Raw genomic sequence first — 13,310 nt, forward strand, 5'->3', positions numbered from 1 at the left:
TCCATCTAGTTGAGCATCCGCTTTCACACAATGGCCAACTAGTTTCCTTGGAGGACCAACAAACAGCATCGATGCCAAGGCCTTCCCCTGATGTTGCCTTAAAGCACTGTTATGCAGAGGTTTACTGCCTTGGAATGTGGAGCTTCTGTTTAGTTATCACAGCTAGTAGCCATTGATGGACATCTCCATGAATGTATCCCATCCCCTTTTTAAAGCCATCCAGAACAGTGACCATCACTACATCCACTGGGGAGTGCATTCTACAATTTAATTATCCACTAACTAAAGAAGGACCCGTTCACACGGAGAAGTTGCCGCGCTAAAGACATGAATGACAGGTGGATTTTCGGTGCTCAATCACACTGCAACATCTGAGAAGCGTAGTGCACCCGTGGCTAACCTGTGGCTTCCCGCTGAAGATGTGGAGTAAAAAACTACTGCAGAAAGCGCACTAGTTTCCAGAAACCGCGGGGCAGGGGCGTGCGTCTGATTGCATTTCTACTTGAATCCCATGGCATCCGGCACCCGTCCATGTCCCATCGCAAACCGGATGGGTTTTTTTTAGTCTCCACAGGATGCGCACAAACGCCTCCACGGCGCATGCGCAAACGTCGGTGAGAGGGAAAAAATCCCATTTGCCACGGAAGCGGCACCTAGCGATTGCCGGTGTGATCGCACCACGCTGCTTCTTTGCCGTGCTTCGGGATAGCCATGTGATCGGCACCTAACGGCCTAACCATCGGAACTCGACGGAACGTGTGATTGGGCTGCCGCGTTTTACTTTGCTCCGGGGCAAACAGCCATGCTTCCCCCCCGCATTTTCCAGCCCGTGTGACCGGGGCTGAAGTTAGTTAGATATTATAGCATTAGAAAAATGCAGAAAAGGGCAAGTAGAATGATAAAAGGGTTGGAAGCGCTTGGGGCTCTTTAGCTTGGAGAAATGACGACTGAGGGGAGACATGATTGAGGTTTATAAGATTATGCATGGGAAAGAGCAGGTAGAGAAAGAGGTACTTTTCTCCCTTTCTCACAATACAAGAACTCGTGGGCACTCCATGAAATTGCTGAGCGGTCGGGTTAGAACAGATAAAAGGAAGTACTTCTTCACCCAAAGAGAGTGATGCTCTGTATTCTTGGTGCGGGGGGGGGGCAACAGTGGAAGGGCTTCTAGTGTCCTGGGCCCACTGATGGCCCTCCTGATGGCACCTGGTATTTTTGGCCACTTTGTGACAGAGGGCTGGACTGGATGGCCCTTTGGTCTGATCCAACATTGGCTTCTCTTATGTTCTTAAGTGCTTCCTTTCAACTATCCTGAATCTATTGCTCACCAACTCCAGTGGGCATCAACTACCATAAATGCTGTCAATTCTAAAGAGGTTCTCTGCAGTAAGGGCAATCCTGCAGCACTTTAAAGATTCATAACAATAGTCTGAGCTCACCTTTTATTTTAAGCTGTATTGTAACATTTTTTGTTTTGAACTGTTTTTATAACATCGTAAGCCCCCTTTGGTGCTAATAATGGCAGAAAGTCAGGTGCATAAATTCCATTAATCAGTCAATGACCTACCAGGGACTATGTGATGTTGGGGGTACATGACCAGGTTTCCCAATGTCTAACAATAATAGGAGCTATGAGAAAACACTATTAGCCATGATAGGGAGGGAAAGACAGGTGCAGTATGACCACTTGTCCTTTACCCTGCATGGAGGCTAGGGCGATGCCACCTACATAGTCAGTTAGCACACAAGGGTGAGTTCCAGGACTCAGTGGGAAGTGGTGGAGGCTTGTCAGACGCTTGTGCTAAGAATTTACCAAACCCCTTCACTGAAGCTCTCTGAAGATGACTAAATGTGGAGGATAAAATGCTCATCTCCAACACCACCAGTTGATTGCTTGTTCTTCGTAGAACACAAGCTGTGTGAGCCTGCACTTTCTCCGCGTGATTGGCAAAAAATGCAAAGTACAGATTATGGGTGCAGGTTGCGTATCTGCCAGTTCTGCATAGACATGCCAACCTATTCATGACCGGTCTTGGGCAAGGTCACTGAGACCCATCTGAGTATTCATTATCTGTTTGTTTAGAGTGCTTCCCACGTGGGCATTTCCTCCCACAGGGGCAGCGGGAACGCCCCACTGTAATGGGGAGCATCCAGACAGCACTATGTCCAGTCTGTACTCAGCTCATCTGGCTCCTATTCCCCCCGCCTTTGCTCCACAGAAAATACAAAACCAGTTGCTCTGAAGGGAGGGCTTCTAATGTCCTGGCCCCACTGGTGGACCTCCTGATGGCACTGGTATTTCTGGCCACTGTGTGACACAGAGTGTTGGACTGGATGGGCCATTGGCCTGATCCAACACTGGCTTCTCTTATGTTCCTATGTTCTTATGAAGGAAAGGGGAAACTGTAGGGCAGAGTGCTCACCTGGACACTTCTTTGTAGCCATCACGGGGAGGAGGAAGGCGCTAAGCTCCATACTGCCCCCTTTCCAGCCCTTCAGAGGCTCTTTTCATTTATTGACTGAGCTGTGCTGTAGCCCTGCAGCACAGCTGGGAGGAAAGAAGAAAAGAAAACCCCTTTAAAGGGCCGAAAGGGGGGATGCGGGCTGTGAGGGCAGCCACACAATCCACAGGTGCTACAGAGGAAGAAGAAGAGATTGGATTTATACCCTGCCCTTCACTACCCAAAGGAGTCTCAGAGCGGCTTACAAACTCCTTTCCCTTCCCCTCCCCACAACAGACACCCTGTGAGGTAGGCGGGGCTGAGAGAGCACTTGACAGAAACGCCAAGGTCATCCAGCCAGGTGCGAGTGGAGGAGTGGGGAATCAAACCCGGTTCTCCCAGATTAGAGTCTGCACACTTAACCACTACACCAAACAGGAAGCAGCAGGGGCAGGAGTGGAGGTTAGGGCAGCAGTAGCAGCAACAACAAGCATTGGAGGACTGGGGCACATGGAGGCTGTTCCCATTCCCCGCTCTGCTTGCTGCCGCCAGCCCCCATCTGGAGCCAGCTTTAAGTCTTCTGCCTAAGCTTCAGTTGTACCAAAACCTTTTTCTGTAACACCCGGCTCTATGTCACGGAAACCCTTCTATGCCTCAGGAAAAGGGAGCATAAGAAAGTAAGAAGACTCCAAGTGTTTTAACAGATCCTCACAGGGCAGCTGCTGTAGCCCCCTGATTATTCTGGCTGCTCTTTTCTGCACCTTTTCAAGTTCTACACGATCCCTTTCTAGTTGCGGTGACCGTGTTCCTATGCAGTGGTGTGGGGAGTGGTAGAATATCTGCCCCCCCCCCAAATCAGGCCATTGTAGAGATGCTAGAAGACTTTTGACAGATTTTAAGAAGCCTTGCATGTAACTGGCTTGAGACGGGGAGCCGGCTCCCCAAACTGAGCAATTTGTTTTAGCACTTTGAAGGGGTAGATCATTCTTATGAGCCATTTCGGCTCATTATGAGCCTGCATAGGCTAACAGATGATCTTGTCTGCTTATAGGGGGGGTGGGCAGAGATACAAACCATTGGCCCTTTCCTGTTTATAGATTTCCATCATTCCAGCACATTCTGGAAACTGCACGCACCAATTGTTAGGTGCACCAGATTGCTGGGTTTTTCCCCTCCCAACTTAACATGCACTGTGCCTTTTGAGCATATAACTAACTAACCCTTCTTTTAATGAGTTCCAAAATTTTAATTGCTTTCCTTTTGCACTTTTTCCAGGTGATCTGAGACCAGTTTCTATGCCAACAGAATACAGCTGGATAGGAGAATCAAAAGAGACAAATATGTACAAGAGGGGCAGCCGAGGTGAGTGCTTTTGCCAGCACACAAAAGCGAGAGTTTATCAGAACATTCCGTCTCTCCCCCCCCCCCATTTCCCAATGCTGCTCTTGAGCAGGAAGCTGCAAATTCTGTAGCAATGTCGGGGTCTATCAAACATGCACATCCCAAGACATGTTGCAAATCTAGCCATGGCACAGTGATAGAACAACTGCTTTGCATGCAGAAAATCCCATGTTCGACCCCCATTCGGAAGGACCAGGTGGTAGGCGATGTGAAAGGCATCTGTCTGAGACCCTGGAGAGTTTCTGCTAGTCCAAGTAGGCAGCACTGACCTTGATAGACCAGTGGTCTGACTCAGTATAAGGTGGCTTCAAGTGTTCAAGATTAAAACTCAAATAACTTATCTCTTCTCCTTGAATATATGTTGAAGTTTTGGAGGGACTGTTCAGTAGGTGAAAGAGCAAAGAGCTGTTGATCTCATTTCCCCGAAGGAAGAAGCAAAGTGAAATGCATTTTATAGTTATCATGCTATACAGACCGGCTTCCTCCAAGTAGGCATGCCAAAGAACTACTTGTCTTTAAGAGCCTCTTTGGGGGGGGGGGTCTGTAGGCTGCAAAGATCTGGTCGGATGTAGCTGTGTCTAATGCTTTGCAAAATATTCAGGACTAGAGATGCCTCCCTGTTGAACAAAAGCTCAGTGGGATCTCTTGAAAACGTCGCATTGCAATATTCAGAAGGACCTGCTTGAGGTTTCCCTTGTGCCTGTTCTCCTAAGTGTGCTTAAGCTTAAGTTCTTATCGGCACTGAAGTGGAGTTTTGTTTATCTTAGTTGTCTTTCCATTTTCCCTCCCTCCCTTCCAGATTCGGAGAACTCACTCCTGCGGTATCTGAGCGATGACAAGATCTTGGTGATCCAGGAGGAGCCTCTGACTCAGAAAGACAACAAGAGGGACACCGGGCGAAGGTCACGGAAAAAGGGCAAGAACAGCGGGAGCCCCAATTACCCCATTAGCCCCTCCATGTTGACCTCGTCTGTGAGCGTGCGGCTTGAACCTGGTGGACAGCAAGAGGTTTTGAATTTCTCCTTAGCTGAGAGCAACACTGTGCCACTTTATCACGTAAGTCCTTTAGGCTCACTTGACGCTTTCTTTTGTTTTGAGCCTCGGCGGCTGAGATCAGCAAAACCAGAACACCGAGGTTAGATGTCACGGGAGTATCTGTGTTAGTCTGTTGCAGCAAACAATGACACAGTGTCGCTTCAAGGCTAATGCTTTGTTTTTCCAGTGGCTTTCATTCGGTATAGCCCACTGCATCTGATGCTGAAGTCAGTTAGATCATGTCTTTGGCTCAGAGGTTAAGACGCTGAGCTGCAGACCGGGAGGTCAGTAGCTCGGCAGTTCGAGACCCGAGTGCCACATGACAGAGTGAGCTCCCGTCTTCTGTCCCAGCTCCTGCCAACCTAGCAGTTCGAAAGCAAGAAATTGCAAGTAGATAAATAGGTACCGCTTCGGTGGGAAGGTAACAGCGTTCCATGCACCTCGGCGTTTAGTCATGCCGGCCACATGACCACGGAAACGTCTTCGGACAGCGCTAGCTCTTTGGCTTGGAAACAGAGATGAGCACCGCCCCCTAGAGTCAGATCCGACTAGCTTTCGAGCAAGGGGAACTTTTACCTTTAGTGAAACTTTAGGTCATAGTGAATTTAAATAGCCTTTACCATGCCATTGGACTCCCTTCTTGAAGAAGGTTACATCTTGGAGTTTATTGCAAGCCTGCAGAAGTCATGAACGTCCAACTGGATGCAACCCATGTCAGCTCACAGCATTGCTGTGGGAAGTGTTCAGCCTATGATGTTTTCTGTGCCTCTAGTTTTAAGCTCTGACTCAGTACTGTTCCAGGGTAACCTTGTAGGGGTATTTATGGTAGAGACCAGACAATCTCTTATGGTGGTGGGCATTGTCTTTTATTCCTGGATGCTCTGTGACAATCTTTCAGCATCAGACAAAGTCTCGGAGGAGAAAATAGATTTATACAAACGTAGTGCCAAGAGAGAACACTCTCTCAGTCAATCCGTCAAGGCACCGATGCAATCATGTCATTGAAAGAGCATCAGAGAAAGCAGAAGACAGGTTCGGACCTCATCACTGCAATTTACAAGTTTGATTTTACCGCTCCAGAGGTGTCACAAATCTTTGAAGCCTCGGTGTTGAATTTATAAAGCCCTGATCTACTTGGAAGAGAAGTCGATGGTTTTCAGTGGGCCTTGTGATAATGAAGCAGCCTACAGAGGTGGGGGGGAAACATGGTCTGAAAATGAGTTTATAACTTATTCTTGGCTTTTGGTATTGAGTTGCATTATAGCACACCAGATCCCAAACAGCATTTTTTTTAGAAGAGATGTCAATAAATTTTGGTTTATCCTCCTTGAAATTGGTAGTTGTCCTTATATAATTCCTCCCTTTAGTTGGTAGTTGTCCTTATATAATTCCTCCCTAGTAGGCGATTATTAGTTTGTTTTATGCATATATTCATGAAACCATTAAGCATATGGTAGCTAAGGAAAGATTGCATGAAAAGCCTGGAAAAGCCTGTGGCAAGCCAGTGTTGTGCACCTGTCACCATATCTGGGATTCCGCTCTTGATACACAGATTTATGAACATATGAAGCTGGTTCTTACTGGATCAGACCATTGGCTCATCCAGCTCAGTGTTGTCTGCGCTGATGGCAGAAGCTCTCTGGGATCTTGCGCAGAGGAAGGTCCTTTAACTGGGGATCTGGGGACTTGAACCCAGGACCTTCTGTATGCAATGCCTTTGCTTAGCTGCTGAGCCACAGCCCCTCCCCTGTCTAGGATATGGGCAGCTTAGCCAGTGGCAGCTACAGAGTCCTTCTGCTGGCACCGTTCCTCTGTGACAACACAGCAGCTCAACCAATCAAAGGGTCCATAGCCACTCTAACAAAAGCCTGTAGAGAGGCAATAGGATATGGACTTTAGAAGAATATTTATAATGCTATGCACATTAGAATTTTTACTTTTTGCAGTCATATAAACTCTGCAACTCCCACCTGTTTCTCTGCATTTCTGTCCTGCTTCCCTGAAGTGTCGCCACTGAATGTGTCCAACACTTGTGCTTCCTTTCCATCATCACTCACGTGCAAAAATTCCTTCTCATGAAGCCGTTCATGTTTATAGCCCCTGAGACATAATTAAGTTGTTATGCATTGGAATTTAGCATTGTTATACTTCATTAGTCTCGGTAAACAAAAGTTGTTTAGTTTGGACCATCATATCTTTGTGCAAGGATGTGCAACTGAAAATGATGGGATTTTTGCTTAATTTTTGCTGCAGCGTGTAGTAGATAGGACACAGCCGCATCAGTATAATTGTCACCTCCTGTTTCATTTTTAATCCCCTTTTGTTCATTACAGTTTGAGTGCTACTGCTGTTGCTAGTATTATTATCTATAAAAAGCCCTTTTTTTTGTTCTAAAGCTATACTCAAAATCATTGTGCAACGAATGAAACAAAGTACATGTCAGGGAGGGGACTGCGCCGAATGTGAGTGGAACAGCACTTGCTGAGGTACTTTTCCCTCCTGCTCCTATGCACCCGGGAGTCAGTGGACCCCTGAGGCAACTATGGGGGTGGGATCCACAATGGGGAGGGTAATCAGCAAAAAAAAAAACCAAACCACCCTCCTTTTATGAAGAAGAAGAGATTGGATGTATACCCCGCCCTTCACTACCCAAGGGAGTCTCAGAGCGGCTTACAAACTCCTTTCCCTTCCCCTCCACACAACAGACACCCTGTGAGGTAGGCGGGGCTGAGAGAGCTCTGGCAGAAAACTGCTCTTTTTCAAGAACAGCTCTGACAGAACTATGGCTTGCCCAAGGTCATCCAGCAGGTGCAAGTGGAGGAGTAGGGGAATCAAACCCTGTTCTCCCAGATTAGTAGTCTCACCTGGTGTAAAACATGCTCAGGTTCTGCCACAATCTGCATCGTTTCAGCAGGTAGCAGTGTTGATCTGCAGGAGAACAACTAGATTTGAGTCCAATAGCCCCTTGGCGACCAACTAGATTTTTGAGGTATGATCTTTCAAGAGACAGAGCTCCCTTCATCAGATGCCTCTGACTCCCTTTGACATGGGATCCAAGCCAGGTCAGGCAGCCCCTGAATCAACTTGGGTCATGGAATGTTTAGCTGAGCCTCGACAGTCAGCGCAATCACAGAAGAGCCCTTGGTCTGGATCCCCAACCTAATCTCCATAAACGGGAGACCTCTGCAGGTGAGGAGGATTGTCAGGTGGCCAACTCTTTAATAAGGGTCTGGTGGATACAGAACTCAGTGCCATGGGGCACCAAGGGGAGGGGGGGCCTGCATCTTCATTGCTCCCCCTTGACAGTGGAGCTATGCGGTGGTGTTGCTTAGAACTGAAGTGTACAAGATACTGGGAGTTCTGTGAACGAGCTGCGGGTTTTTTGCTTTTAGAAAGCAGGTATTGGGACTGCGGAGCTGCGGTGGCTCAAGTGGTTAAGACACTGAACTGCAGGTTGTGGAAGGTCGGTAGTTCAGCAGTTCGAGACCCGAGTGTGCCGCATGATGGAGTGAGCTCCTGTCTCTAGTTCCAGCTCCTGCCAACCTAGCAGTTCGAAAGCAAGAAATTGCAAGTAGATAACTAGGTACCACTTCAGTGGGAAGGTGACAGCGTTCCGTGCGCCTTGGGGTTTAGTCATGCCGGCCACATGACCACGGAAACGTCTTCGGACAGCGCTAGCTCTTCGGCTTTGAAACGGAGATGAGCACCGCAACCCTAGAGTCGGATTCGACTGGCTTTCGAGCAAGGGAACCTTTACCTTTTATTGGGACTGCAAAGGGGTAAAAAGGTTTAAGCTTTCCCTTCACAGCCTCTAGGATCTGTTTGTTGGTTCCAACGGGAGGCGGGCAGGACAATAACAAAACCTAACCCAAAGAAATAGATTAGGTAACCAAAACAGGTTGAGTGAGTAAGCTCAAAAAAATAGTGGCAATCAGCATTTTCCTGGGTGTGTAAGGAAGGGCCACAAGAACTAAGCACTGAGGCGACCCTTCCTGCCCTCCCTCTTATAACCTGTGTAAGTTCAGAGAATCGGCATTGCTGGTCAGATGGCCATCTAGCCTCTCTTTGAAAACCTCCAAAGAAGGAAAACCCACCACCTCCTGAGGAAGCCTTTTCCACTGAGGAACCCCTCTGTCAGGAAGTTCTTCCTAATGTTTAGCCGAAAACTCTTCTGGTTTAATTTCAACCCGTTGGTTCTGGTACAACCTTCTGGGGCAACAAAAAAAACCTCCGTACCGTTCTCTATATGACAGTGGTTATCATATCACCTCTCAGTCGTCTCCTCTCCGGGCATTTCCCTGGGCGTGTGAGAAAGGGCCACGAGAACTAAGCATTGATGCAACCCTCCCTGTGCTCTCTCTCATGATCTGCCTAAGTTCACAGAATCAGCACTGCTGTCAGATGGCCAGTAAAAACATATTGTTTGTACTTGATAAAGTGATAAGTACTCATACTACTAGGCAATAGAATATTGTGCCGTGTACTTATTGTATATATTGGTTTATTGGCTATTTTGCACTGGCAAAGCTATTTTGTTGTTGTTGTTGTTGTTGTTTTGTGCTGTGCTGTTTGTCAGCCCTCTGGGATGACTGGTTGGCCACTGTGTGAAATGGGATGCTGGGCCTCCGGTGTGATCCAGCAAAGCTACTCTTATGATTAGTTTTCCTTGCCTACCACCAGCAGTTTTAAATTATTGATTTTAATTAGTGGTGTGTTTGTATTTCATATTTAATTATCATTGACATTGTGAGCCGCCTAGAAGTTTCTGTAAGGTAGAAAGGCCGCTAATAAGTCTTTAAAATAAATAGATGTTCTTCTTGACCCAAATGCAATTTTCCCCTGTGGACCTGCTGTTTTTGCTGGCGAGGTAAATGTACAGGTCTTCAGCAGAAAAAAATCAGCAGGACCTGTGTGTTACGTTTGCTGCCATGAGGGCAAACAGAAGCTCTGCAGCACCATTTCGGGTCAGGAAAGGACGGAGGAATCTTAACACCAGCCCGCTCTGCATCTAGCATTTGCTCCGCTGTTTTACTAAACCCACACTGGAACAGAAAAAAAGGCTCCCGGCTAAGATCAAGTGTTGTAGGCAAACACATGGCTCAAAACTACATTCAAATCCCTCCGGACCCCCGAATGACCATAAAATGGCCATAAATCTATGCAGACAGCTACCATAAAACGGAGAGATCAAACAAAGGAAGTGAAAGCCGGCATGCAGTCTGGACAGGGCCATAAAATCCGGCAATCTATCAAAGTGAAAGTGGCACACAGTGTAGAGGGGGATTTCTATTCCAGGCTGGGTTTGGTTAGAAAGCGGAGTGAATGCGAGGTGCAGAATGGGCCACCCTCTACTTCCATTCCATGGTCGTAATCTAAATCGGGGCCCTGAATGTCTGTTTTTGAAAAGAAATGCTTGGGAGTTCATACCCAGAGATTCTTGTGTCATTTGGCCCTTAAATGCAGGGGGTACCCCTCCCCATCCAAAAAACCCAGCGCATTTCATATAACCTTCTGTGAAACTGGATTGTTCTGAGCCAATAATATGGCACGATTGTGGTCTTTCAATCAGAGAACAAACAGTTTTGTAGCCTTGGCGACAGGGTGAGGATTTATCGAAGTTTAGCTTCTTCCTTACGTGGACATAGATGGGAATGACCACATCGGCCGCCATGCAACTGAGTCAGTAACGTAACTGTACAAAAAGCTTTAAGGGAAACTGTCACTCAGAGTTGGCTGCTTTGTAGCAACAGCCGCCGCCGAAGGGGAAATGCCTGCTCAAAAGTCTCTGTATTCCAGCTGAGTTTCTTTTCAACCCTTCCTTGGTTCTTTCACAGTTGGGCATTTTGGGAAATTACTGTTTTCATTACAGCTGTACCGAGAAATGTACTGTAGGTAGCCAAAACCAGGCTGATCGCATAATGGGAAAATGCAGCAAGGAAATAAAATTTACAGCAGTTGGTTAAGAGTAACTGTGGAGTGCATTTTGGAAATCATAGCTTCTCCCTTACATGGGTGGAAAGTTGAAAATGGCAATTTAGCCAGAGACACGCGGTGCCGAGAGTAAATTCATTACCACCGTGTCTCTTCTTGATTTGATCTCGTCTCGAACTTGGCACAGGCGACGGCTTGTCAATAGTAAGCCAGAGATTTCGGTTTGCATGGCTTCAGACCTGGAGGGCTTTTATAAATGCATCACAATGCCATGTGCGAATGCACTCGGCCAACTCAATAAGTGAGCTTTTCTCATCTCCCACCTGATCTCATCGGCCTGCCCGTCCTTGTCTGACCTGTTTGTATTTTCAGAGCAGTTTTCTTGCCCTTTCAGCCCTTGTGGAGAAGTGGATCCATTTCCAAGCCCATTGTTTTCCTGGGGTTCGTGAGATGTCGTTCTGTGCAAATACGTCTGGACTATTTGAACTGTGATCTTCAGAATGGCTCTGGCTCCCTGTTCTGTGGCTGAAGGGCAAATTTAGGTTTCTGGCAGAAACCTTGGTCTCTGGGAACCAAGCAGCTAAGCAGTGTAGGGGGAGGAACTGCTTCCCCCACAATGCACTTCTTCTGCCTTGAACCCCGCACACGCCCACACTTTTATCACTGTTACTGGAAGCATGTATCTGCAAATGCTGGATGGGGAAATCGGCTGTGGAGGAGTACAGAGTGGAATTGGACTAGGGAGCAAAGGATTATCACACCTTATCCCGGACACTTTTTAAATATCCAAGAGAGGGGGGGTCCTTTCTGGACTTGGATCTCATCCCTGGTTTTATCAGAGTTCAACTCGCGACACAATACCTTGCATTTATCCCTGGTTATAGCAGCGTCCGTTTATCCCAGGACAAGTGTGGGGTGAAACTGGGGTGACCTCAACATAATGTGGAAACAAAAAGTACCCCAAGATAATTATAGGGGTGAACTCGAGTGTAGTATAGAAAGTCAGTTCGGGACAGGGTTGAACCAGGATTAAAGGTCTAGTGTGGAATCACCCAGAGGGAGGTTCCCAGACACAGGACTGCTCCCAAACCTCTGCTTTGGCCCCCGAGTCTTGCCAGCTTGCCCATAAAAGAGCGCTGTACACATATGTGTCAATAATTTGGTTAGGAATCGTTTATACTTTGGCCATTGTTTCATTTTCCTTCCCTCTGCAGCATCAGTTTTGAAGAAATCAAAAATTTGTTATGGGAGAGTGGCTGCTGGGTGGATTAAACTTGGAGTCAGGAGGGGGGGGGACGTCACAAAACTCATAATTACATGGAGCACTCTTATTCAAATAAATGTTTAGGAAGGGATGTGGAATCGAAAACCTAAAATTGAAATACATGGAGTGCTTTCATCAGTTGCTTTAAGGATGCAGACTTTGCTGTACAGATTGGGAGATGGTTAACAAATGCAGTTGGCCGGATGCCCGGGTTTAAAGCCGTCATACAACCTTGAGCTAAGTAGAATATTCATGTCAGGAAATGCTATCCTTTTCACGGCAAGGTCGTAAAGGCAATGGAAAGGTCATGCCATTTTTGCTGGGGAGCTTTGCTTAGCTTTACATCCTGCCCTTAATAAGGCTAATGAATTTGATTAAGTCTGTCCTTTGGGAAACGCCACTGTTTTAAGAGAGGGAAAGCCTACACCTAATAAAATGGAGTCTAATTGGGTAGTTCACCCTTCTAGAGATTAAATAACAAAAGACTTGAAGGAGCTTAATGCAGGAAGTAGTTACCATCTTGGCAACATGCACATGGCTGACTCGGACATGTAGCAGCTGTCCATCCCCCCCCATAGGGTTGCTAACTCTGACTTGGAAATTCCTGGAGATTTGAGGGGTGGAACCTAGGGAGACTGGGGTTTGGGGGAGGGGAGAGACCTCAGCAAGGTTTAATGCCACAGAGTCCACCCTACAAAGTAACCATTTCCTCCAAGGGAACTGATTGTTGTCATCTGGAGATCAATCTCCAGGCCCCTCCTAGAGTTTGGCAGCTGTGACGGACTGTGCTTTTTAAAAGCTTAGAAGTGCTGTACAAACAGCCTAAGGACTGTTAACGGTTCATTCTTCACAGAGTGACAGGCTGCTCCAAACAATCTGATTGGTTAGCATCAGCTTAGCAGAGAAAGACTTTAGAGTTGAATGCTGAGGAGGAAGATTTTCAGAATTCAACCTTAACTGAGAGAGTCTAACACAGACAGGAGATCTGGGGAAAGTTGGCAAGGACCAGTAGGTAGTTAGATGGAGACCCTCATTTGGGCCAAGGAAAGGGGATAGATCTTCTAAGGAGAGAATAAAATTCCCTGCCCAGTCAGATAGACAGGGAGTTAGCACTGAAGAGTGCAGAGATCCCTTGTCTGGTGTGGTTAGAAACTGGCTGTAGAGACCTTAAGAGTCAGTTAAAAACTCAAAATGAGTACTGATGTTTCAAGAGAAGGGGTTTGGGTACTGGAAAGAGT

The 13,310-nt window shown here is 47.0% G+C and overlaps 1 protein-coding gene across 1 annotated transcript in view; it reads left to right on the forward strand.

The window, feature by feature from the left end:
- The window catches only part of LOC107107195 (connector enhancer of kinase suppressor of ras 2-like), a 579,263-nt gene that overhangs the window by 445,680 nt on the left and 120,273 nt on the right, over positions 1–13,310 (forward strand). The window contains exons 12-13 of the mRNA XM_015407453.1: positions 3,717–3,803; positions 4,642–4,898. Coding sequence (XP_015262939.1) covers positions 3,717–3,803; positions 4,642–4,898 — 344 coding nt within the window. The remainder of the gene's footprint in view (positions 1–3,716; positions 3,804–4,641; positions 4,899–13,310) is intronic.

The sequence above is a fragment of the Gekko japonicus genome, unplaced genomic scaffold (assembly GCF_001447785.1).
Source record: "Gekko japonicus isolate JY-2015 unplaced genomic scaffold, Gekko_japonicus_V1.1 scaffold535, whole genome shotgun sequence".
NCBI classification, from domain to species: Eukaryota; Metazoa; Chordata; class Lepidosauria; order Squamata; family Gekkonidae; genus Gekko; species Gekko japonicus.